General features: G+C 38.0%; 1 protein-coding gene across 2 annotated transcripts in view; it reads left to right on the top strand.

Moving 5' to 3' along the window:
* Positions 1 to 22,681, top strand: part of NLK (nemo like kinase) — a 146,999-nt gene that overhangs the window by 89,748 nt on the left and 34,570 nt on the right. For both annotated transcript variants that reach the window (XR_002174768.3, XM_019927061.3), the window contains exon 3: positions 5,302 to 5,357. Coding sequence is in view for 1 of the 2 variants with exons in the window: in XM_019927061.3 (XP_019782620.1) it covers positions 5,302 to 5,357 (56 nt within the window). In the remaining variant the exon portion in view is untranslated. The remainder of the gene's footprint in view (positions 1 to 5,301; positions 5,358 to 22,681) is intronic.

Below are 22,681 nucleotides of genomic sequence, written 5' to 3'. Positions count from 1 at the left end.
CGGAGTCTGGAATGGTAACCTCAGTGATCTCTCTTGGAGTTACTTTTTCCCAACCTTTTAGTTCTGGAGTAGAGGAGGCAAAGAGGAGGTAGTGAAGGCAAAGCGGGATCATTTGTTTTCCTCTGTATAGTCTGACTGAACTCAAATAAGGCCTCTCTAGGTTCATAAGTAGGATAAAGAATCATACCAATAGGACCCTTCTCTGAACGCAGACAAGCTGTTTGGCTGCAGACATTATTAATGCTAATGGTTCTGCTGCTAAGGAGTGTGAAAAGGCAAAGGATACTTAGAATAAGTTACTTATCAGTGGATTTGGTTTTGTGTGCTCTGTGCCTAAAATTTGTGGTACTGAGCAGATTCTTGATGCATTTAAAATAATACAGGCTCTTGCGTTCATGAATTGGAATACTCACTGTGGTTAATACCCATGTGCTTCCCAAGTTGAACTATGTATTCAATGTAATCCCAAAGAGAATCCCAGCAGGGTTTTATGCGTATGTGTGTGTGGAAATCGACAAACATTCTAAAGTTTATGGAAGTGGAAAAGACCTAAAATACTCAAGACAATCTTGAAGAAGTTGAACGAAGTTGGAGATTCACACTTGAAGCTATAATAATCAAGGCAGCACAAGGACAGAAAAATAGATTAATGGAACAGAATAGAGTAGAACAGAATAGAGTCTATAAACTGACATACACATACATGTCCACCTGATTTACAAGACAGGTGCCACTGCAATCCAGAGGGAAATGGCTATCCATTTCAATAAACAGGAATCAGGGACTTTCTTGGCAGTCCAGTGGTTAAGACTTCGCCTTCCAATGCAGGGGGTGCGGGTTCGATCCCTGGTTGGGGAGCTAAGGTCCCGCATGCCTCGTGCCCAAAAAACCAAAACATGAAACAGAAGCAATATTGTAACAAATTCAATAAAGACTTTTAAAAATAAATAAATAAACAGGAATCAATTAGATATCCATATGAAAAAAATCTACTTCTTGACATATACATAAATTAATTCAAAATGGATCATAGACTTAAATATGAAAAGTAAAGTTACAAAGCTTCTGGAATAAAACATAGGAAAATGTCTTCATGACTGAAATAAACAAAGATTTCTTAACTAGAGAAGTAAAGCATTGACCTTTTTTTTAAAAAAGTGTTAAACAGGACACCATTAACATTAAAAATTAATGCTCATCAGAAGTTTAAGAGAATGAAAAGACAGACCTCAGGCATTATCCAACAAAAAAACTTGTTTCCAGAATATATTATGTGATAGAACAAGTTTTAAAATAAATATTTAGCATTTGAGGAAGACCATTAGAAATAAATATTTTACTTGACATTTTTCAGACTGTAAATTCTGTATCTAAACATCATATATCTTATAAAGAGCTTCTACAGATCAAGAATTTTTACCCATCAGTAAAAGACTTAATCAAGAATTTCACATAAAAGGATAACCAAGTGGCTAATAAGCATATGACAAATTGCTCAAAGTTGTTAGTCATCAGAGAAATGTAAATTAAGACTAGTGAGATACTACTATATACTCACCAGAATGGCTTTAATAAAAGACTGACAATACCCAGTGTTGACAAGGATGCGAATCAGCTGAAACTCATCATTGCTGGTGAGAATGTAAATTCGTAAAACCACTTAGGAAACCTGGCAGTTTCTGCTAAAGCTAAATATACACCTGCCCAGTGACCCAGCAGTTGTACTCTTTGGTATACTCAAGACAAATGACTGCATACATCTACCAAAGGACATGTACAAAAATGTTCATAGAAACTTTATTCATGATACCATTTGGAAACAACCGAAAAGTTTGCCAGCAGTACTCTGGATAAATACATTGTGTTAGTTCATATAATGGTATACTGCACATCAATAAAAAGGATGAGGATCCACACATGGGTGTATCTCACAGGCGTAACAGTAAATGAAAGAAGCCATATACAAAGGTCTTCACTCATTATGATTCAATTTGTATAAAGTTCAAGGACAGGCAAAAGGAGTCTGTGGTGATGGAAATGAGAATAATCGTAACCTCTGAGCAGAGATGGGTTTTGACTGGAAAGGAGCAAGGGGGGCCTTGAAATCCTTAATTTCTTGATCTAGATTTTAACCATGGAGTAAATATTTATCTTGTTATACACTTTGTATGTAAAAATTAATCAGATTATACACTTAGGATTTGTATACTTTATTATATCTTACAACTCTATAAAAAATAGTAATAGTCGCTACCTTAAAGAACTTGAAATGTATTCCGGGTGGGGGTGGTGGTGAGAGAATGGGGAGGTGGGAGCCCCTTTGCTTAAATATGGGAATGCACTCTACAAACAGTTAAATTTTTAGTCTTTACATTTAGGATTGCACTTATTCACAGCAATTGTTTTGTTTGTTTGTTTGTTTTGCGGTATGCGGGCCTCTCACTGTTGTGGCCTCTCCCGTTGCGGAGCACAGGCTCCAGACGCGCAGGCTCAGCGGCCATGGCTTACGGGCCCAGCCGCTCCGCGGCATGTGGGATCTTCCCAGACCGGGGCACGAACCCGTGTCCCCTGCATCGGCAGGCGGACTCTCAACCACTGTGCCACCAGGGAAGCCCGCTTTAGTTCATTTTTTAATTAAACAGGTCTGCTTGCTTTTTTTTTGTATTTGAGATCTTCTGACGAGTCTGTGGTATTTTGGGATACTTTGACTCTTTACAAGTCAAAGTCTTTACAAGGGTCCTCCTATTTACATCATAAGGCTAATCTCACGTACTTTATTCCCACAGATAGTAGAGGGGTTATAGAAGGACTTGGGCTTTTTAAATAGTGAGTCAGGCATGAAGTCTGGAGTTTGAAACTCTGCTACTATTCCTTCTCACTTCCTCATTTACACCACTTCTGAGATTCATGTATCATCTCTAATGGTCTAAGCACTGTTTTTGCCACCTAGGAACACTGTGGAATGCCATCATCCGATAAACATTTTGAGGTGGTAGAAAGAACAGGAGTATAAGACAACAGCCATTTCAAAAATTCCAGGCAGAGTTTAAAATATTGTACCTTCAAAGCTAAGAATCATAGCTAAATGCTTTGGTGCAAATGTCTAGCCCTGTTTTATATGGCTTTTCTACAGAAAGCCTCATCAAATTTGGAGTAAGAAAGCCTCATTCTTCTCTGTCAAGGTTTAAAATGTATGGTTGTCACTTTCCTTTAGATAACCTCTAATTATAGCAGATAGATTTGAAGTGTAAAATAGCTTTGTCTAATGGACGCTGTCACTCATTGCATTCTGTTTTCCCCCAAGACAGGATGTATGTTGTTCAGATACAGAGCTTAGAGTCCAAAAGATGTCAAGTAAAACATTAATTTTTAACTGCCTTCCACAAGCATCAAATATTCATGTTAAAATTTTTTCTATCACATAATGAGAAATGAATTTATGTGAATTTGTGACACTAGCTAATTATAGGTTTTTAAAAATATAGAAATGAAATAATTATCTTTCATATGATAAAAATTATTCTTTGAAGGAACTGGAAAATCTGTTATTTTCCATTTATACGAAGGGTCTAAGTATAAACATTTTAATTCAGAAAGGAAATATAGATATTCTTTATAAAACATCTAAACTATTTTAAAACCTTTATATTTAGCTGGTTTTAAAGTGAATGAAAGCTTTTTCAATACAGGAGGTTTTAGTTTAATTAAAAATTTTAAAGTGAAAAACTCTTGGCTGAAAAAAGAATAACCTTTAAAATGAACAAAGTTCCTTCCATACATAAATTGCAAGGGGAAAAGAGAAAGAAATCTGTAGGTAAAACTTGAAAGACATAAATCAACCATAATATATAAAGCTTCTTCAGCTCCTGATTTAGATTAACAAACTTTTTTTAAAAAAATAAGAAAATTAGAAATTTGAGCACTGGATATTTGATGGTATTGAAAAACAGTAAATTTTCAGATTTGATAATTGTACTTTTTTAAAGTTTTTATCTTTTAGAGATATTTACTGATGTATAGGTGAAATAAGTCTTGTATTTTCTTCAAAATTATATAGGGAGTGTGGAGGGCATAGATGAAGCAAGAATGGTCATGTGTAGATAACTACTAAGGCCAGGTCTTGATTACATGTGTATTCTTTATACTATTCTGCCCACTTTTATATGTTTGAAATTCTCCATAATAAAAAAATTTTTTTCTTAAAAAACTAAGCTAAAGATCAGAAAATTTGAACTTGTACTACACAGTTTATTTCCTGTTAAATAATTTCTTCTGTATCCTTTGAGCCTGGTAGTTTTCATTAGCAAGATAGATTCAGATTCTTAGGTGTGACATCATAGATGGGGCTTAAAAGAGTAGATAAACAGCTGGTAGGGAAAGAAGGCCTATTTGTTGTGTTTCGATGGCAGAAGTTACATTGGTAGTGTGCTGCTTTTATAAAGGACTTGAATTTCAGATGCCTTAAAGTCTTTTTTTCCTACCCTAGTGACTTCTTTTTTTGTACTTGGAATAAGATCCAAAACACTTACCATAATTTAAAGAGACTTTGTGTGATATAACCCTGCCTTTCTCTTCTGTTTTATCCTAGTCTATTTTCTTCCCACCCACTGTGTTCCATAAGCACTGGCATTTCTGTTTCTAGAACCTGCCTGGTTCTTTCTTGCCTCAGTGCCTTTACATTGCCTGACCAACACCTATTCGCCCTTCAACTCTTAGAGTAGTTTTGCTTCAGGGAAGCTCTTTCTCCCACTCCTCTTTACTTTTTCCCTTCATAATAATAAATGTCACAATTAGATTTTTGTGTAACTATTTGTTTAATGCCTTCCTCTCCCGTGGTCTCCAGAACAGGGATGATTATCAGTTTTATTCATCAGCTTTCCCCGAGAGTCTCCCACAGTACCTGCCAGATAGAATGCACTTAGTAAACACTTTTTGAACAGAGGAGTAAAGGAATGAATGGTAGATATGGCTCCTCATGCTCTTAAAGCAACACTGATCATTAAAAATCGGGCATTTCTTTCCAGCACTCTCCTGTGCAGGGGTTCTGGTAGCATGTAGTATAACCCAATTGCCTCTCTGATATTGGCATAAGTAAAATCGTCTTTGAAAGTGATTTTACAAAACCTATCTTAATGTTTTGGACCATGTTTCTTGATTGATAAATTTAGTTAATCTCAGTGTTCAGTTGTAACCAAGCCTAAAATCATTAATGAGTTAATAGTGTTTTTTTGTATTTATGTTATATTTTGTTTCTTTTTTGTTTCTCTAAATTTGGCTTTTTTTTTTTTTTCCTTTTCCCAGGTACTCTCTGCCCTTGACATACTCCAACCTCCACACATTGACTATTTTGAAGAAATGTATCCTAACCAGGGAACGTGAAAGAAGGGAGCAATTTTTTATTAATTTCTTCTTCTAGCACCTTCTGGGGTTCATGCCTTGAAGTGTATTAAATCTCATCCTTGCAGAAGTGGTTGAGTACCTGGAACCAGGTAATTTTGAAATCCCAAGTATCTGACAGAGCACAGCATTATCAATATATCCTGAGTGGTGATACCACAAAACAAGACTTCTGAACAGATATTTCATTTAATCCCCACAGCCTTGTGAGATAGGTATTGCTATTCCTATTTTGCTGGTGAAACCATTGAGGCAGCTGTGTTGTAGTAGAACTCAATAAAGTGCTCTTATCACTATACAACAACTGCCAATCAGTCAAGAAGGTAATACTGCCCTTTTATCCACCACTTGGGGTAAGGTGAAAATTAAAGAGAGCTCTTGAATACTATAATTCTTGGTGGTATTTTATCCCACCAGTCCTTTGTGGAACTAATCCCTTTGTGCAGTAAAGGGTTAACTCAGTGGACTTGGGGTGCTCCACCCCCGTACATTCCAAAGAAGAGACTGGCCCTTGACCAGCTCCTGGCTGATAGAGTGTCTTTGTATACCTCTTGGCATACAAAAATGAGATCTTGGGCCAGGCCAGATGGTTCTGACACACCCTTTCTTTAAAAGCATAAAATTAAGGATAGAAGGATTGAGAAAGTTCTTTTCTCCTCAGCTATAGGTCAGTGGTAGCAACTGAGGTGAGAGCATTAAGGATTCCATTTCTTAGACTTCCTGAAGATTACCTGGCTCCTCACTGAAGAAAAGAAGGAAGCTGGTAGGATGGGGGCAGTACTTGTTTCATTAAGCAGAAGCAACTTTCTACACCTGGCCAGGAGCCACCTTCTTTATCCTTTTTGTTGGTGAGAAGGGCATCCACATACTAGAAGGCATTCCTCTGAGTGTGTAATACTGTCTCTGCCTCTTTGGAAATTAAGAAATTTTCTTTATTAAATAAGAATTTTACTGGATTTACAGGTATGTCAGGGGTCCCCAAGATCACCCTCAGGGTTGATGATTCAGTGAGAGGACTTAAGGACCCAGGAAAGCTGTTGTACTCACAGTTACAGTTTATTACAGCAAAAGGATATAGATTAAAATCAGCAAAGGAAAAAGGTACCTAAGGCAGAATCCAAGAGAAACCAGACACAAAGTTCCAGTTGTCCTCTCCCAGTGGAATTGCACAGATAGAGTTTAATTCTCCCAGCAACAGTGTATGACAACACAGGTAAATGTTATTGACCAGGGCGGCTCACCTGAGCCTTGGTGTCCAGGGTTTTTATTGGAGGTCAGTGAGCCTTAGGGACTGACCTTAGCAACTCAGCCTTCAGCCCTCCTCCCTTCTCCTCACCCAGAGGTTGAACTAATACAGCTGGCCCAGGGCCCCAGGTGAACAAAAACAGGTGTTCACCATAAATCACATTGTTAACGTAAGCCATCTGGTATGGCCAAAGCATCAGGTATACTAAGACATTCATATGAGGCAGGATATTGCAAGAGTTCAGAGGTTATTTCCCGGGAGCCAGTCAGGGGCCAGTCCTAAAGACTTTTGGAATGTGTAGGTTTGGGGCAACCCAGATCTGCTGAGTTAACCCTTTACTGCACTTAGGCCATCTGTGGGGAAAGAATGTTTTCATATAAGATAATTGGTGAATATGAGTATTTTAAATAAATGTCAGATATTTTTAGATTTTCTTCACTGAACTTAGCTAATTCATTATATCCATGTCTGTCTTATAGTTCAAGCATGAATTGTCTACATCAGGCATTAATTTTTTGTACTTGCGTTTGTCATTCCTTTAAAAACCCTATGTGTGCTTTTATAAGCTAGGAGTTCTCAATCACTTATTATTATAGGCCATAATTTGAGTCTGGGAGATCCTGGATTCATTATTATTTCAAATACTTGCAGAGCAGAGGAAATTTTAGCATAGTTATGGTTTAAAACCATGAGTGGTTGGTAGCTGATTTCAGCCCATTTCATTAGCTAGCAGAATGTTTCTGTGAAATTCTTTCCCTAAAATTGTTCATGAATGTTTAAATTAGAAGCCTTTGTCATAAAATATTCACAGAACCCCTGGTACACCATTTACTTAAATGTTTTACTTTTTTATTTAATTATTTACCTTCAGGTTAAAAGATTGACACCTGTGCTTTCACAGTAGTTAGCTGGCTACAGACGGAAAAACCTTCAAACCTAAATATCAATATTCTTTTTGTCTGTTGTCTAATTTTTAGCTATATGTAGAATGATACACAGAAAAAAGATGTTTTCCAGTGGTGGTGCCATTTGGAAAGCACCAAATCATGTTAACATAAAAAAGAATTAAACCTGTAGCTGCTACAGGATGATAAAGACTTTTTAGGAAGGCATGGTTTAGCTTGGGAAACAGAACACTAAAATTTTGTGTTTTAGAACAGCTATTAAATGGAAATGTAAGAAATTCCTTAGTTATTACATATATGCTCTGCCTGATTCTTCTAATATTCTAAGTAGAAAGTCTTCTGTGTCCCGTGCTTTTTAATACAAATAAGTTTGTTGTAGTCAAAGCAAAAAAAAGTTTTCCCCTCAGTTTCCCTCTGAAAAATAAGAAAACTTACTACCTACAACACAAAAATATTGAGGATTAACAGGATCTCAAGTTACTGTTTGATTTCACCTTAGTGTATTATCCTTCTGTGCCAGCAGCTCCTGCTGCAGTATCCCAAAATCATGGCATACACATTACACATGGTTTTAGACAGTGCTTTTTTCAAGTTGGAGGATTTTAGAATGGATAATATTTTGAATTTTAAATATATGATCTTGGAATTGTGCTTTGAAGAAACTATTTTTGAGGTCTATCTGTTTGAGGCTCTTGTTTTAGGTAAGTTCTGTATACTGTGTAATGGATGTTCTAATATTTAGTCGATAAAGGACTCAGTTTATAGAGTCAAAAATATATATCATATTATTTAAGTTGTAAAGGGAAAGAAATAGTCTTTAGTAATCTTCCACTGAACATACAGTACCATATCATTACACTTTTTTCTAAGACTAGAAAATTATGATGTTATATTGCATATGTAAGTTTTCACAAATAGTATTTTAAACCAGGTCTTTTTAAAACTAATTGAATAGTTAATATCATTTTCGAAAATCTGAGGTCTATGAACATTTTGATGTAATCAGGTGTCATAATCACAAGTGTCAACATGGGTATCACACAGTTAATCATATGTTTTTCCCTAAAACTGTAATAAAAATGATTATATCAGTGCCCACCAAAGATTTAGCTTGGGTTTTGAAAGACCATGCATCTTTAGATATCTCCTTAAGCAACTGTTTAAAAGACAATGATTATAACTGTTTACAAATCTTCCTACAGGGTTCAACAGATGAGTCAGGTATGGAAAGAGCAATAAATTCTACTATGACCTCTGTATCTTTTAGCTTCTGTGTTTTCATAGTTTTAAAATCCAGTATATACACCTAGAAAATATATTCTTTAATAATTAAGAAAGATTATATTTTTTCTGAATTGAGCTTTCAGCTTGTTAAAGGATTACATTATTCATTTTGCACTTTGAGTTCCTATTTGGAAATGTGTATGAAAGCAGTTTGGCATTTAATTACTTTGAGCCTCTACTGAAATTCCATCCAAGAGAAACAAGTTTCTAATTGTTTGATTGGAAAACATTACTTATCATGCTTCCATCAGGATTCTGGACTCTGTAACATAAACAGGCCCCTTCCCAGAAAGTACTAGATGCCGACTGGATTAGAATTTAAAATTTGGCTTGCTTTGGGAAAAGCTTCTTTTTAACTTGAAACATAATCTTAGCATTTTATAGAGAAGAATATGGATGGTAGAGGTCTTCTGTGCTAGAAACAATCACAACCTAAAACCAATGGAAACAAGAAGTCTAACGGGATGACTATTTGTCCCAGTTTGCTAGGACTCCTGGATTTTACCTGATGTCCTGGTATAAATACTAAATAAGTTTCTCCTTCACTTTCAGAAATGTCCCTGTTTGAATAATAGGTTTGGCTTGTGCAGGCAGTGTTTAAACAGGAATTTCTTGTCGTAAAGGCAGCGAGAGAACCTACACATCCAGTTCAGCCAGTTAAAGTCCTTGGTAGGCAATAATGTAATGCTATCACTTAAACTACTCCCAGATGCAGTAGTTTAATTGATAGTGTTAGTATACTATATTTTATATACACAATATGTAATTCCCTAGTGCTATGAAACAGCTCTGTGACCCTCAGGGAATCTTAGAAGCCAGTGAAAAGCTAAGAACAAACAAAATAAAATGTGTATATGCATATATAAGTACACTCTTTCTGCAACAACAGTACCAGCAAGGACCAGAAATCTACATTTTAGGAGCTTTGAAGATTCCCATATTGTTAGAATTTCCTCTTCATTTATTCGATAAGCATAGGCATCAACTATGTTCCTAGAACCAGAAATTTTTTTTCTGTTTTGCTCACTGTTGTATTCCCAGCACTTAGAACAGTGCCTAACATATAGTAGGTGCTAAATAAATAAGATAGTCTCTGCCTTTCAAGTTTGTAACCTAGTGGGGGATACAATCATGTAAATAATAATTATAAGTTGGAAAGTATAGTGATAGAAAAAATTCTGCATATCCTGAGAGCATTGAGGATCTGATTTTTCACTCTTTCCCATTTTAGTTTCCAAGCTGATTACTTGAAAAGCATTTGATGATTTAAAACAAAAACTTTCACTTACCCACTGTCACCAATTCTGGCTCCTTAGCCCTGAAGCCTAGGACAGAGACACAGAAAGACAAAACCAAGGAAAAATTAGCAGAACAATCCAAGAACAGCAAAATTCCTGACTTTAACCACCTTAGTATCTACTGACTCTTTGGCTCTTTAATTTTTTTACATTTAGTGTGTCAGACATTGTTCTAAATACCTTTATCTCCATTTTAAAGATGAAGAAACTGTAGCTCAGAGAGGTAGATAACTTGATCAAGGTCACTTAAAAATGATAGAGCTGGGATTTGAACCCATGTTGTCTGGTCCAATGGGCCAAGAGTGCTCTTAACCCACTGATGCCTCTTAATGTTTTCCCTCAAGAACAATGTTTCCCTCAAGTCTGTGGGGTGAGATAAGATTTAAAGAAAAAACTATTATACATGGTAGAATGTGCCAAAAGAATACAGACAGGTGATGTGGAACTTTAAAAGAAAACACAAGACTTCGTGGGGGAAAAGACATTTCAGTTGAGTATGGAAGGATGAGAAGGATTTGGATGGGTAACATTGAGGAGGGTGGATATTCCAAATGGAGGGAGTAAGTATCAGCATCTTTTAGGGAATGGCTAGAGTTTAGAATGCACGAATAATGAGAAATTAAGCTAGTTAGGGCCAAGTCATAGAGAGCCTTGAATGTTGAACTAAGGAAATTCATCTTTATTCAGTAGGCATTTTAGGGCCCAATGAAAGATTTTTGTGGTAAGGAATGACGGAATTGGAAGCGTACTTTATAAACTTAACAGAATTTCTGTTTGGGTGATGAGAAAGTTCTAGCATTGGATAGTGGTGATAGTTGCATAACATTGTGATTGTGCTTAATGCCACTGTATGGTGCGCGTAAAATTGGTTAAAATGGTAATTTTTATTATGTATATTTTACCAAAAAAGTTTTTTTAATTAAAAATACCTTAACAAGGACCTGACTTTTGGGGCTAAGAGGTAGTGACTGCTGTGCACAATATAGTGAAAGGACAGAAGGATTTTTGGCAATTGATTGGGACTTCTTTAGCCATGTACTCAACAGCCTAGGTTGTCGAGTTGATGACTGGTTGGGTATTTACAGAGGCAAGACAAGGAAATGAAGAAATCTGAGGGGCTGCTTAGAACATTACAGAATGGCTGGCCACATCGGTAGAGAAGCAACTGAAATCAGAAGAGGACTTGGCGTACTCTGAGAAAGGGGAGAGGCAAGATCCAAAGACAGATGTTGGGCTGACAACAAAGAGCAGGCTCAGCAGGAGTAGTTGTGTGGTTTGAATATGGAGATTATTCTAAGAAAGGGAGAACAAGTTGTAGTACCTTCAAGATCTCAAGCCACACTTTGAAATGGATGAAGTAGAATAATAATGAAAGTCTTTAGAGTTCAGATTGTTGAGAAACTGAGGGCTAGAGAGAATCTCTACCCTGGCTGCACATCACATTCACCTAGGGAACTTTAAAAAAAAAAGAAAAGAAAAGAAATGAACAGACCCTGCATCCCAGAGATAGATATATATATATACACACACCACACACACACACACACACACACGTACATATATATATATTCTTTTTCATAACCTTTTCCATTATGGTTCATTACAGGATATTGAATATAGTTCCCTGTGCTGTACAGTAGGACCTTGTTGTTTATCCATTCTATATAGAATAGTTTACATTTGCTAGTCCCAAACTCCCAATACAGCCCTCCCTCACCCCACTTTCCCTTGGCAACCACAAGTCTGTTCTCTATCTGTGGGTCTGTTTCTTTTTTGTAGGTAAGTTCATTTGTGTCATATTTTAGGTTCCACATATAAGTGATATCATATCGTATTTGTCTTTCTCTTTTGGACTTACTTCTAGTACAGTAATCTCTAGGTCTATCCATGTAGCTGCAGATGGCATTCTTTCATTCTTTTTTATGGCTGAGTAATAGTCCATTTTGTGTGTGTGTGTGTGTGTGTGTGTGTGTGTGTGTGTGTGTACACCACATCTCCTTTATCCATTCATCTGTCGATGGCCATTTAGATTGTTTCCAAGTCTTGGCTATTGTAAATAGTGCTGCTGTGAACATGGGGGAGGGGTGCGTGTATCTTTTTGAATTATAGTTTTGTCAGGATATGTGTCCAGGAGTGGGAGAGTGGGATTGCTGGACCATATGGCAACTGTATTTTTAGTTTTTTAAGGAACCTCCATACTGTTCTCCACAGTAGGTGCCCCAGCTTACATTCCCACCAACAGAATAGGAGGGTTCCCTTTTCTCCACACCCTCTCCAGCATTTGTTATTTGTAGACTTTTTTTTTTTTTTTTTTTTTTTTTTTTTTTTTTTTGCGGTACGCGGGCCTCTCACTGCTGTGGCCTCTCCCGCTGCGGAGCACAGGCTCCGGACGCGCAGGCTCAGCGGCCATGGCTCACGGGCCCAACCGCTCCGCGGCATGTGGGATCTTCCTGGACCGGGGCACGAACCCGTGTCCCCAGAATCGGCAGGCGGACTCTCAACCACTGTGCCACCAGGGAAGCCCTGCAGACGGACTCTTAACCAGTGCGCCACCAGGGAAGCCCCCTGTAGACTTTTTAATTATGGTCATTCTGACCAGTGTGAGCTGGTGCCTCATGGTAGTTTTGATTTGCATTTCTCTAATAATTAGCAATGTTGAGCACCAGAGATTCTGATTTAATTGGTTTGAGTTGGATCCTAGGCATCAGTGAGTTTTTTTTTTAAACTTCCCTCCAGTGAACTTAATGTGGCCTCGGGGTTGGGATCCACTAGACTAAAGCACTGGAATGATTCTCGGTATGAATGTTGAAGTTACCAGTGACCACCTAGGAGAATTTGAATACGCAAATGTAAACTAGCTTTTTGTGTCATGTAGCTAAAATCAGGATTGTTGTATAGGCTGCTAGAAAAGACAAGGATGAGAGAATGTGGAATTAGCTTCTGTTGTATATTTTTTAAGAGGTTTTTGAGCATAGCAGTGGGACCAACCATAGCCTGGAAAGGGTAGGAGAGAAGGCGGCAGCTTACTCCTTCTCTACTTATCAGCTTTTTTTTTTTTTTTTTTAATTTATTTTTGGCTGTGTTGGGTCTTCGTTGCTGCTTGCGGGCTTTCTCTAGTTGCAGCGAGTGGGGGCTAGTGTTCGTTTCCTTGTGAGGTCTTCTCATTGCAGTGGCTTGTCTTTGTTGCAGAGCACAGGCTCTAGGAGTGCGGGCTTCAGTAGCTGTAGCATGCGGGCTCAGTAGTTGTGGCTCGCGGATTCTAGAGCGCAGGCTCAGTAGTTGTGGTACACAGGCTTAGTTGCTCCACGGCATGTGGGATCTTCCCGGACTAGGACTCGAACCCGTGTCCCCTGCATTAGCAGGCAGATTCTTAACCGCTGCGGCCACCAGGGAAATCCTGTTCCTTGGCTCTTAATGTCTGCGTTTGTGTATACACGTGCATTTATTTGCTTTGGAGGGCTGTGATGATGGAAGATTAGTAATCCCAGGCTCTACCACCTACATTTGACAGACACAGAAGCTTGCCTTTGCCTTCTCTAGGGTACTTTGGGAAGAAAAGAGCTGAGGTTTGAAATAACGTAATATTTTCTAGGATGCTTTTTCTGTTTCATTGCATTTGTGGTTATAGCCTTAGTGACAAGGACTCAGCCAGCAGAATTTTCTGGGCCATGACAGGGGATGTAGAATAACAACTTTCCAGGGTTTTTTTCTTTTTTTCCGGTGGCAGAATAGACTTCTTTTTCTTTTTTTAGTCAATTTTAAATCACAAATTAAAGGTAGTTTTTATTTTTTGATTTTTGATATGCTATACAACAAATTAATTATCTTAAAAAGAAGAGGAATTTGCCTTAGGCTGGGAAAGAGATTGTTATAGTCAAACATTTTAACACCGTGACCTTTTATTCCATTGATTTCTATAGAGAAGCACCGGCATGCTTCAGAAAAGGTCAGTGATTCTAATTGAAGCACACACCAATTTTTTTCTGGTTGCAAAGACGCCCATGGTTTTTGTTGCAAAGAAGATGATGAGATTTAGGGCTGACCATTTGTTACCAGAGAAAGCAATTTTCTCTGTGATGCATTGCTGTTTTTCTTTCACATGGAAAGCATTGTTTGAAATCAACAATACCCATAAACCGGATTTTCATTATCCATGCTATTTAATGCCCTCGTTTTTATTTCATAGGCAGTTATATATCTGAGATCGAGGTTGAAATTTCCCTCCTCTGTGGACCTGATTTTGGAAGAAAAAAATGTGAGGAAAAGGATACTGTTAAGTCTCCCATATTTATGGTTGTGAGATTTTTCCTTCCAACAGGAATGGCAGGATTTCAGAATTAGTGCTTAATGTGAGTTTAAGAATATTTTAACTGTCATTCTTGGACTTTTCATATAAGAGAATCTGTGGCTTCAGGAATCAGACTTGGGTATCTACATACTATAGTTTATTAAACCAAAAATTCGCCTTGTCCTTTTGGAAAAATCACCTGATTTTCATATTTGTTTTAACTCATATTGCATAAAGATGAAGACTTTAAAACAAATAGTTGTAAAACTGTTGACCAACATGGATGGCTCCTACTTGATAAATATTTAATATTGCAAGATTTCTTCTTTATAATTTGGCTTAGTGTTGGTCTCTGTCCAGAATGAAATGGAAGAAAGAATTGTCCAGTTTTTAATATCTGAAGTCAGGGATTAAAATTGTGTTTTCAAAGCTTTCTGTCTATATTCATTCTGTAGGAAATAATTTGATACAGCAGGTTCTCCATTTTCTTCTCCCAACCCAGCTAAACCAGTTAAATACGCTTATTTTGCTATCTGAAGGCTTTTAACGCATCATTAATAGTTTCTCACACAACCTCAGTTGCTGATTGCAGATAGAACATTAAATGTGTTCTCAGACTTCAGTTCAGTTAAGCAGACAGGTCAGCCGCTATAGTTCGGAACTCTAGATGGCCAGAGTTTTTGAAGCTGATAGGTAGTTTTTTTACATAAGACCACATCACAGATTTTCACATATATGCACAACTTGAGCTGTCCAGAATGGTTAGCTCTCTATTATTAAAGTACTTATATAGCAGTGCTTTCTTATGAAATATTTGCATAGCCCTTATCAATAGCAATCATTTATTCATAATAGTTTATAAATTCTCCTGGTTTTTACTGACTGTAGAAGCTGGGTAATGAATCAGCTTTATTCTCTTTTGTCTGAGAGGTGGAAACAATATAAGTTATAGACTGATTGGCAGGCCTGAACATGGTAACATGGAAAATTGCCTTCATTACATATTCTTCGAGGATTGTTATATTAGGAAATTGACCACCAAGTATCTCCCTTTCTTCTCCTTACAAAGCCTTGGTGGCTCCTCCAATACATGTTCTTGATGTTGGAGCCTACATAACAGCACTCTAAAATCAGTGCCGTCTGCACTCCTGCTTGCCATGCGCTCATCATCCGTTAGTTCTGCTGCCTGACAAGAGCAGTCTTGAGTTTGGTGACTTACTATCACATCATGAAATGGGAACAAGCTCCTTATCCTCTGTTTATTTCAAAATCTTTATCATCAGTTCAGGGCTGACCTAGTCAGCATTCTGCTAGCTTGAGGTAATAGAAAATCTATCGTAGTGGCAAAGAGCATGGAGTCTGGAACCAGACCACCTAGATTTGAATCGCAGCTTTGCCTCTTACTACCTGTGTTTTCTGTGGTTTTTTTGGTTTTTGGTTTTTGGCTGCGTTGGGTCTTTGTTGCTGCGCACAGGCTTTCTGTAGTTGTGGCGAGTGGGGGCTACTCTTTGTTGTGGTGCGCAGGCTTCTCATTGCGGTGGCTTCTCTTGTTGCGGAGCACGGGCTCTAGGCTTACAGGCTTCAGCAGTGGTGGCATGCGGGCTCAGTATTTGTGGCTCACAGGCTCAGTAGTTGTGGAGCACGGGCTTAGTTGCTCAGCGGCATGTGGGATCTTCCAGGACCAGGGCTCAAACCCGTGTCCCCTGCATTGGCAAGCGGACTCTCAACCACTGCACCACCAGGGAAGTCCAACCTGTGTTTTCGTGGGCGAGTTACTTAACCTCTCTGTGCCTCAATTTCCTGGTTAATAAAATGAAAATTATAATAGTACCTACCTCATAAAGTTATTTTGAGGAATAAATTGGGATAGTTAAATAGACTTAGAACAGTACCTGGCACTCAATAAGTGCTATAAAAGTAGTAAGGGAAGGCCTTACAGAGGAAGTAGAACTTAGTGAAGCTGGAAGACAATAGGAACTCCTATGAACTTTGTGATGCAAACAAAGTGTGCCAAGCCAGCTACCAACAGATGGCATTAGCAAGTACTCATCACAAACAAATGGACTTTCATAATGGTCTGTCAGTAACAAACCTAGCCTAGTTATAGAAAGATTTTTTGTCTTAATAATAAGATGTGAACTGTTAATGAGGAATGGGTTGTCAACCTCAGTACCTCATATTCCCTTACGTGGCCTCCTCTTACCAGAAAATATATTCTATATACAACCCACTAGCAGCTCCAAGCCTTCCATCCAGACTGCATCCACATTATATCTTTCTTACTACTTTTTCTTTTTCCATTACCTTAACCAAACCTTTCTTATTAATTAGAAAGATAAGACCTAATCTCATCCTTCAACCTGCAGTCCCAGAACCACTCCCCTTGTTATGCCCTAAAGTAGTGGTCACATCTCCTAGTAGCGGTCCCTTCCTGACTGCACAAAGATTACCTTGGCCTTAGTGTACTAGCAAATCTGAGGTTGTTTTAAAAGAACTGTTTAAAGTTCCAGCTCACAGTTGGAATTTTTTTCCCTCTGCTTTGAAGAGAGTCACTATAGTCAGAGCAACTTATTCACACCAGCTCTTTGAAACGTGTGTTTCAGGTGAAGCCAAAAAAGTCTAAAGCTAGAATCTAGTCTTTTCACCTCTATTACAAAATAAATATACCTCTAAAACTTCCCAGCTGGTGGGAATGAAATGCTTATCAGACTTCCCAACTAATAGAGGGTAATAATGAATAACAACAAAGCCATACCTAAATAACCCCATTATCATTCTCTTGAACTGGTTAACCTTCTGATTATTAGCCTCTTGACACACTTAATTCAGGTATGAGAGTTTAGGGGTGCTCGTAGGACTATTTATTTGATCTTTTTGTCCTATCCCACTGTTCTGACTTTATTTCTATTTTTTAAGGTTGGTAGACACCAAGGAGGCATGTGTTACATGCCCAGAGGTTTCAGAAGCCACTAAATATATCAGGCCTGCCTTAATTGGAGGATATGGGGAAGCAGTGGGGCTTTTAGCCACTTCATAGACCAGCTGAGTTTCCAGCTACCAACTCAATTTATTTGAGAGCAGTACTTCAAGGAACTTAATAGACCTACAGTGCACTAGCACAAATCTGTATTTTAGCCGGAGTACAATTTATTTATGTACTACTTATTATATTGGTTTTCTCTCTGTATATATATGAATGTCATTATTAAAATTAAGAGCACTGAATTGTTGGTGATAGGTTTAATAATTATGTGTTTTATTGACAGTTTTCCTTGTACTGCTACATCACTTAGGGGTGGCAAGAGAACCCAGATGGTAGATAATAGGATTAGGTTGAAGTGGCATTTTTCCAAAGGAAATATGATATGCATGAGCCAAGCAGAGTTTTGTTTCATGTGTGTGTTGTTTTGGATATGTGGAATACTAATCAGTTAGGGGAAACCAGTATGATAGCTAATGTGTACCACCCTGAGCTCAGACTGAGAAACTCTTCAGGTTACTAGAAGCCCTTTACCAAAACCAGGAGTCCCCTGTGTGGAGGTCTCACAGAGATTAACACTTTTAATTGCTCCCTTGAGTTTCCAATCTGTCCAAAACCAACCCTAGTTCTTTCTCAAAAGTAATATACAGTATGCCCTGTAGAAAACTTTTCTTGGTCTAAGAAAAGGGTTTTTGTCCTCTTATGAAGGAATGTGACTATCACAAATGGACATACTGTTTTTTGGTTCCAAGAAAACTAGTACATGAGACCCCATTAATAAGAAGTGAATATAATTTTCCTTTTCAGCAGTGATACCCTTTTGAAATTCTGATCTTTCTTTTTAAGATCAGTACCTTAAAAGAGCTTTTTAAATTGGTTGCCTGTTTTGCGTGTGTTTGTTGTTTTTACTTATTTCCTTTGGCTTTTTCTTAGGGTGGGGGGGAGGGATGTTAGGAGGAGATAAGAACATAGTCACATGTGTTCTTCCCATAACAGTGGTGATGATGGTAGCAGCAGCTTCCACGTAATCACTCTTCCCTATGTGCCAGGCATTTATGTGTGATTCACGTACAACATCTAAACCTGGCAGTAACCCTGTGTAGTAGGTTGTGCCTTTTTCTTTGTTTTTATTTTCATTGTGCCTCTTTTATAAAAGTAAAAACAAACTCAGAGAAGTTATTTAACTTGCCTAATGTTACCAAGCTAGTAAGTGACCGAGTCGAGATTCTAACCTGGTCTTTGATTCCAAAGCCTACACCACACTGCCTAAACCCGTTTAACTCATTTTAAAAATATGCTCTGTTCTTAAGTAGAATTATTTTGTTCACATTTTTTGAGGTTTCATCTTTTGAAAGACAGAGCACAGGTCAAGAACAAAAGCTGGGATTTAGCAGCAACTCCTCTGTGTACCAGCTATGACCTCTGGCTAGTTCCTTCACCTCTCTAAACCTCTTCACTTATTTGTGTAATGGGAATCTTAATAGGACTTACTTAGAGTAATTAGGGGTAGATAAGGCAAATTAAGTTTAAGCTGGAAGTCTGACACATAGAAAACTCTCAATAAATACCAGCTATTTTTTTTTTGATCAAGCTTCTGTGGCTGTGTACATTAAAATCTTTTTGCTTCCTTCTTGTTTTCTCTACCTGATTTTTACACATCAATCTCAGGCTTCTTCTAATCTCTTGAATGTTGCCTTGCATTCATCCATCTTTTTTCTCTGTTTTGTCATTGAGTTAGCATGCTCTCTACACCCACTTGGTACCTAGTCAGTATTTATTGATGCGAATGATGGTGGTTAAACAAAGCTGCTGTTGGCACCAGTCCTGCAGCCTCTGTGACTGCCTGCCTGAGTAATCATGACTCCTAAAAACAGAAAAGGACTCAATCATCTTACTCATAATTGAAGGTCAGAATTTGATGTCAGCATTTGTTTCTGTGGTGATTATGTAGCTTTTTCTGCAGAATTACTTGACAGTTGGAGTAGCCAGGCTTTCTGGCATGAGGCTGATTATGATGCATTCTTAAATTACTTCCTAAAATAGATGCAGCATCATAAAGGTGGGTTAAACAAATATTGATTGTAGTACAGATTTGTTTTAATTGGAACAAGAGGTCAGGGGAGGCTTACCATTGAGGGTAGTTGACTGCCAGGCTCTATATCCATCTACATTAGTTCCCTAGTCATCTTGCCCATAATCCTTTCTTGCATCAAAGAAAATTGTACAAAACTGTTTTTAATCCCAAACACTCCTCCCTTTTCTCTGCCTTTCTGGTATCTCTAATACATTCCTACCTCATTTCTTTGATTGATCCTCAGAAGATTTCTTATTTTTGCTTTTTCCTGCTTCAACCTCTGTTCTCCATGAACACATTTTACTCCTCAGCAACCTTTGTGGGAGTCTAGCAGGGTGTCATGCATATTATATTTGGGCTCTATGCACTAACAACTCAGCTCTTGACACTGATGTGCATTATTCTAAAGAACATATCAGTAAGGTTGAATTTATAACTCATTAATGGTTATAAATGACATGCTTCCATAATTTCAAAATCCAGATTTTTTTTTAATAAAAGAAGGAAAGAATGGGAAAAATATTTAATAAAAAATAAAAACTTTGTGCAAGAAAAAGAAGATTGTAACCAAAAGCAAAATTAACACCCCGGGCTTCCCTGGTGGCGCAGTGCTTGAGAATCCGCCTGCCAGTGCAGGGGACGCGGGTTTGTGCCCCGGTCCGGGAAGATCCCACATGCCACTGAGCGGCTGGACCCGTGAGCCATGGCCGCTGAGCCTGCGCGTCTGGAGCCTGTGCTCTGCAGCGGGAGAGGCCACAGCAGTGAGAGGCCCGCGTACCGGAAAAAAAAAAAAAAATTAACGTCCCATCTGTGGCAGATTTCATTTAGTAGAGACTTGTTTATTTCTTACCATATCTAATGTAATATAATATATAAACTTATATTTTCAATTTAGATCTCCAACCAAAGCCTGTCCTATATTTCCAGCAATCTCTAGTTCAGAGATTTTTCTAGTTGTTTTTTTTTCTTTTTTTCGCATTTTCTTCTCAAGGACTACTAGCCCAACCCTCTACCCCACCACACACAAAAAGTTAGCTGGGACTTCTTTATATGTACACAGACGTGCGCGCACGTGAATTTTTAAAATTCTCCTTATCCGTTAAGAAAAAAATAGGGAATATGAAGCTATGCAAGTAAGCATACGTGATTCATAGGTACAGGAAAATGTTTATTGAATTGTCAATTTTAGCTTTGTAATTTGACGAAGAAGGGTGGAAGGGGACTTCCCTGGCAGTCCAGTGGTTAAGACTCCACCCTTCCAATGCAGGGGGCATGGGTTTGACCCCTGGTCGGGGAATTAAGATCCCACATGCCACACGGAGTGGCCAAAAATAAATTTTTTTAAAAAAAGAAAGAAAAAAGGGTGAAAGGAATAAGACTTGAAGGAGGGAACTCAGGAGGTAGAAAGAGACAGAGGCAAAGAAAGTATAAGGTAGAAAAACTTGCCTCTATGATTTTTTTTTTTAACCCTTGTATTATTTTTCAGTTGCTGGTCAAAGGAGTATCATTATTTAGCCTGTCCACCTGACATTCCTTCACCCCCAGCCTAGATCTGTTGCGTGGGAGTAGTTCCAGGCTGTTATGCGGATTAAATGAGGTGACCTATGTTAAAAGTGGCACATAGTAGGCTCAAAAATATTTTTCACCAAACTGAGATCATACTTCAGCAAACGGTGGGATTGCTTCTTATTTGAGGTTGTGGCCTACTAGTAACAGAACTAAGACTACAGATCCTAGAAGAAATTAAGAAGAGTACTTGTGTGGATTTGGGCAGTTACTTCAGACATCTTCGGATTCAGTTCCTTCCAAAAGGAAAGACTAAAACTCAAAAAGAGAACAAGTAGTCTCTAGAATAACCTACCACTTGTGCTGTGAGAACTCATAGAGATAATTCGTATAAAGTGCTTAGAAAGTGCCTGGCACATAGAGAAAGGTCAATAAGTGTTAGTTGCTTTTATTTTTGTTATTTCTCATGTGTTTTTAAAAAGGTCTTAAGGTGAACCATTTTAGGAAACCTAAGGAAAGTATGTATGTGTTTTTATAGATATAGGCAAATTGCCAATTAGAATGTGCATCTAATCAGAAAGTCAGTAGGAGCTGAAGAACTCTTGATGGTTTCTCACATGTTTAACTAAAGATTTAAATCTCTGTAGTTATTGGAATTTAGCAATTCTAATAATTTAGAGATTTATCTTTTTAGAAGAATATTTCTTGGTTGTGCTACTTTGTTTCTCTTACTCCTGTTGGCTGTGTGATGGCAAATCTGGCGTATTCAATCCCAAAGCAGTGCCTAAGGGGCTTTATGAGATTAACAGCCATAACACTGTTGTGATATTTGAGTGAATCTGTTGTAATTGCTTGTTTAATTGTCCATCTCCCTTGGTGGGCTATGAACTCAGTGACAGCAGTGACATTCTTATAGACCATCAAATTTCCAGTGTCTAGAACGGTGTCTAGCACATTCTGCTGTTGAGAATATTTGTTGAAGAACGAAGAGAGTGACTTCCCATTTGAAGACACATGGCAAGGGAGGGATCCTGAAAGCCACATCATGTATTGCTGTACTGATTTTCTGATTTTTGCTTGGAACCTGGTTTTTGCAACATGCAAATAATGTCAGTCTTATGGATTTCATTTTCTCTCTTGATAGTGAACAGAGTGAGGCAGAATTTCATGGAAAGGGTCAGTCTTAGAAATCATGACAATCTGGGTTTGAATCCGAGCTCTGTGTCAGCAGCTTAACCTGTCCCAGCCTCAGTGTGCTCATATCTTAATAGAAATAGTTACAAATTAGGTATTGTTAGTGAGGATTAAATGAGATGACATATAAAGTGGCACATAAGTAGCTTCAACAGAAAGTTAGCTTCCTTTCTCCTTTTCTTCTCCTCATAGCGCATAATTAAAAGTAATTCAGCTATTCTTTATTTCAAAGTAATCTGCATGTTGTGGTGACATTTGGTTAAGAAATGGGAATAGTAGGCAAGCTGCTATGGGAAGCAGCTTGGTGGGGTAGAGAGAGCACTAGACTAGGAGTCGGGACTGAATGTGACCTTGGGTAAATCATATGACCTCTCTAGCTGAAGTTTGTGTTTCTCTTAAGTGATATTCCCCATTGACTAATAATTGAGAAAGCAGCAAAGGGACTATTTTGTACCCTGTTATATATAAAGAAGCTTCTGAAATGTCAGTATTACCAAAACAAAAAACCA

The sequence above is a fragment of the Tursiops truncatus genome, chromosome 20, assembly GCF_011762595.2.
Source record: "Tursiops truncatus isolate mTurTru1 chromosome 20, mTurTru1.mat.Y, whole genome shotgun sequence".
NCBI classification, from domain to species: Eukaryota; Metazoa; Chordata; class Mammalia; order Artiodactyla; family Delphinidae; genus Tursiops; species Tursiops truncatus.
Note: the sequence above shows the minus strand (reverse complement) of the source record. Positions and strands in the feature narration are given on the sequence as shown.